This window comes from Pyxicephalus adspersus, chromosome 2, assembly GCF_032062135.1.
Source record: "Pyxicephalus adspersus chromosome 2, UCB_Pads_2.0, whole genome shotgun sequence".
In the NCBI taxonomy this organism is placed as follows: Eukaryota; Metazoa; Chordata; class Amphibia; order Anura; family Pyxicephalidae; genus Pyxicephalus; species Pyxicephalus adspersus.
In genome coordinates this window covers 196,952-201,125 of record NC_092859.1, presented here as the reverse complement: position 1 = coordinate 201,125, position 4,174 = coordinate 196,952, and the positions used below count along the sequence as shown (strand labels likewise).

General features: G+C 48.3%; 1 protein-coding gene across 1 annotated transcript in view; it reads left to right on the top strand.

Annotated features, from left to right (window-relative positions):
* CTDNEP1 (CTD nuclear envelope phosphatase 1) overlaps nt 1-3,673 on the top strand; it is an 8,161-nt gene extending 4,488 nt beyond the window's left edge. Inside the window, exons 2-8 of the mRNA XM_072399170.1 lie at nt 752-818; nt 1,158-1,276; nt 1,368-1,439; nt 1,611-1,727; nt 2,671-2,782; nt 2,870-2,954; nt 3,355-3,673. Coding sequence (XP_072255271.1) covers nt 752-818; nt 1,158-1,276; nt 1,368-1,439; nt 1,611-1,727; nt 2,671-2,782; nt 2,870-2,954; nt 3,355-3,415 — 633 coding nt within the window. The 3' untranslated portion in view covers nt 3,416-3,673. The remainder of the gene's footprint in view (nt 1-751; nt 819-1,157; nt 1,277-1,367; nt 1,440-1,610; nt 1,728-2,670; nt 2,783-2,869; nt 2,955-3,354) is intronic.
* The last annotated feature ends 501 nt before the right edge of the window (nt 3,674-4,174 follow it).

Below are 4,174 nucleotides of genomic sequence, written 5' to 3'. Positions count from 1 at the left end.
GCTAACAAGATTTCATTATCCATAAGAGATTCTCCCTTCATAGAAGATACAATGCCATCAGCTAATATCCCTCCACTCCTGTTCAGGCAATATATCAAGCTCTACTATGAAATAATCGTTTCCCCAGCGTGTTGTATCATCCAAAATGGCTCCTTTTCCTGCACGTCTTTTCTAAATGGCGTCTGTTTTAGGGGCCCCGGTTGCAACAGTTACTTGCCTCAGTTTGCCAATTAGAGAAGCTGCATGACGATCCTTCCATCTCCAATTGCAAGTTGCGGAGTATTACAGCACAGCGCATATGATGAATAGCAGTACGCTTAGCGGATTTGTCACTATTCTCTTCCCCAATACTTGCAGATATCTTCCTCTAATATCATTCACTTTCTTGTGCTCAACTTATTAGAAGCATTATCGGTCACAATACAAACAATCTGTTCCGTTTTCATTTCAAAATCTTCTAGAACATTCTCCACTTACCTCCTGACGATAGTCACTGGTGTGATGTGCCCGGGGGTCCCAAGGTTCCCGTTATTGTTTTATTATTTTCATCAACAAATCTAACATTAATAGCAAAATAATTGACTCTGTGACTTGTGCAGGCATCCATGTTTATAAAACAAAATGTCCCTTCAGACCTTTTCTTAGTTCTTCGGGGGGGGGGGGTAATGAGGAGGAGCAGCGTGCACTCTGGGATGGAGGAGAGGTCAGAGTGATGTTAGTAGAGGGTATATAATGTTCTCCTGTCCTCCAGGTAATCCAGTACCAGACGGTGAGGTATGACATCCTGCCCCTATCTCCGGCCTCCAGGAACCGACTCAGTGAGTATCATACCCCCTGCTGATCTCCAGTGTCATCTCTACCCCCTTCCTATTTGCCCCATATGTACCTGGTGATGTGTTGTCCTATCCCTGTATGTTACCCCCCATACCCTGTAGCAACCCCTGATGGTGTTGTATTTCCCCATACCTTCTAATCCTAGTAACCCTGGATGATGTTGTGTTCTATGTTTACCCCCATGTTACCCCCCCATGCCCTGTGGTAATCCCTTATGGTGTTGTGTTCTCTTATGATGAGCCCCATCATCCCCCCCCCATGTTACCCCCCATGTTACCCTCCCCCATGCTCTGTAGTAACGCCGGGTGGTGTTGTGTCCACAGACCAGGTGAAGAGGAAGGTTTTAGTATTGGATTTGGATGAGACTCTGATCCACTCTCATCATGATGGCGTATTGCGGCCGACAGTCCGTCCGGGTACTCCCCCCGATTTTATATTAAAGGTGAGCGATGTGCAGAGGAGATTTTACATGGAATTACCCCACCCCATCCCCCTACATGGTTTCTTACCCCAGGTATGCTTCTCCCCTGCAGGTGGTAATAGACAAACATCCAGTGCGATTTTTTGTACATAAGAGGCCACATGTGGACTTCTTCCTGGAAGTAGTGAGTCCTTCACCTTCTGTTATCGGGGGTCTGGGTAATGGGGGAGGGGGAATGGATGTGTTGTGTGAATGTTTGTGTTTTATACTAGAAATGGTGAATATCTGTGCAGTGCTGCCCCCTGCAGGATAAAAGTGCATTGCATGATTTTGTGTTCTGTATCTCCCTGTCTAGGTCAGTCAGTGGTACGAGCTGGTGGTCTTCACAGCCAGTATGGAGATTTACGGTTCTGCTGTGGCCGATAAATTAGACAATAACCGAGGAATCCTACAGAGGCGATTCTACCGACAGGTGAGCGGGCTAACGGGGGAGAGCACGCTGATCATATATCTCAGGCGCTTGGGGGGGTTGCTGGATATTTCTGGTCATGCCCCCCTGGCAGGTTTCCTTTGATTAGTGTTCAGAGAAAGTCTATAAGGCCTGTGGACTGGCAGAGGTGTTAAGGGAGGAGGGTGAATTGTGTGATATTCACACACCTGGATTTGTTGTGTGCGATGGATTTGTCAGCTCTGCATTATATGACATATAAGAGGGACCCAAAAGAAACAAGACTGTCCTCCATGTGGCTGGGCTGCGAGTGGAGGGGATTTCATTAAGGTCACCCCTGGTGATTTGCTGTTCTGTTTGTACATCCCCATCCATGCCCTATAGTCCAGGTACCCCCGGTGATTTCCTGTTCTGGTGGTACCTCCCATCCATGCCCTATAGTCCCGATTCCCCTGATGATTTGTGGTTCTGGTGATACCTTCATCCGTGTCCTATGATCCGGGTTCCCCTAGTGATTTGTAGTTCTGGTGGTACCTCCCCATCCGTGCCCTATGATCCGGGTTCCCCTAGTGATTTGTAGTTCTGGTGGTACCTCCCCATCTGTGCCCTATGATCCGGGTTCCCCTAGTGATTTGTAGTTCTGGTGGTACCTCCCCATCTGTGCCCAATGATCCGGGTTCCCCTGGTGATTTGTGGTTCTGGTGGTACCTCCCCATCCGTGCCCTATGATCTGGGTTCCCCTGGTGATTTGTGGTTCTGGTGGTACCTCCCCATCCGTGCCCTATAGTCCCGATTCCCCTGATGATTTGTGGTTCTGGTGATACATCCCCATCCGTGCCCTATAGTCCGGGTACCCCCGGTGATTTCCTGTTCTGGTGGTACCTCCCATCCATGCCCTATAGTCCAGATACCCCCAGTGATTTGCTGCATCTCCTCCATGTTCTATCTTCTCATCTCTTTCTTGCAGCACTGCACGCTGGAGTTGGGCAGTTACATTAAGGACCTCGCTGTGGTTCACAATGATTTATCCAGCGTGGTTATTCTGGACAACTCACCTGGAGCGTACAGGAGCCACCCAGGTAATTTCCTGTTATCATCCTTCCGCTGGTTGTGTGTGAATCAACCTGTACGCCGCGGCCATTTCTGAGATATATTAACTCTTACAGATAATGCGATTCCTATCAAATCCTGGTTCAGTGATCCCAGTGACACCGCCCTTCTAAACCTGCTACCCATGCTGGACGCCTTGAGGTAAGTTACACACCCACTGTGTCCCAATATCACGTGAGCGCCCTTCCGCGTGTCCCAGTATCACGTGAGCGCCCTTCCGCGTGTCCCAGTATCACGTGACCGCCCTTCCGCGTGTCCCACTATCACGTGCCCCAGGGGGTGGTATTATGCTTTAGCTTTATTGGGTAGATGTGATCACATGTTATAACCATGCTGCCATCATCAAGGTTTGAAATGTAACGATTGTGCGATATACAACCCCATAGCAGCGGAATTATCACATTCATTGTCTAATGATGGAATTCTCTGCCTTCTTCACATTGCCAGACATTTATTTTGTTGCCAGTTTTGACACCTGAAATTGATTCATACAACTTTATTGTTTCTACATTGTAATGACAATCCTGTTTTCTATGTCTAGGTTTACAGCCGATGTCCGCTCTGTCCTAAGCCGTAACCTTCACCAGCATCGACTATGGTGACATTGAGCCCCCACCATCCCCTTCATCACCTCCCCCATCAACAGACAGAGACTGTACATCCCATTGGTGGAAGGAAGCCCCTCCTATCCTGGCCCCCATTCTCTACCTCTAGGACATTTATCACAGGGGGGAAAGAGTGGTGACCATGAACTCTATAAATCCCCCTCGCCCCTTTTTTTCAGGGGCCGGCGCCTGGGGGGAGACGCGGAGTCTGGTTTTTAATTGTAGACTTTCTTGTATAAAGAGAATTATTTCAAACTGTCTCACTGATGTGTGTAAATGTCTACTCGTGTGTGTGTGTGTGTGTGTGTGCACTCGCACGCACTCCGGCAAATTGGTGGTCTAGCATGACCTTTGAGGGCTAGTGAGGCAATGAAAGAATGTTTTTAGTCACCATAGGGGTCTTGCAATTTGTATAGAACCCTTTACATATCTTTACCAACCTCAGATGCTGGAATCAGGGCACTTTCCCCTGCCACTCCCAGAGAATGAGCTGTCATCCCAACAAATCAAACTTGGAGCAGCCATACAAGACAGCTTAAAGAAAACCCAATGTCTCCTTTTACAGCCGTACATTAGGAGGGGCGAGCCATCATCTCCCTAATAAAAGTATTGTCCATGCAATTCCCCCCCATAAGATCCCCATCTTGTGCCACCTACCAATGGTGGACTCATTAGACTGTGACCATGGTGGGGACAGTAATGTAGTAGTGTAGTTCCGAGTTAGTCCTGAAGGGGTTGGGGAATAACACCGGGGAA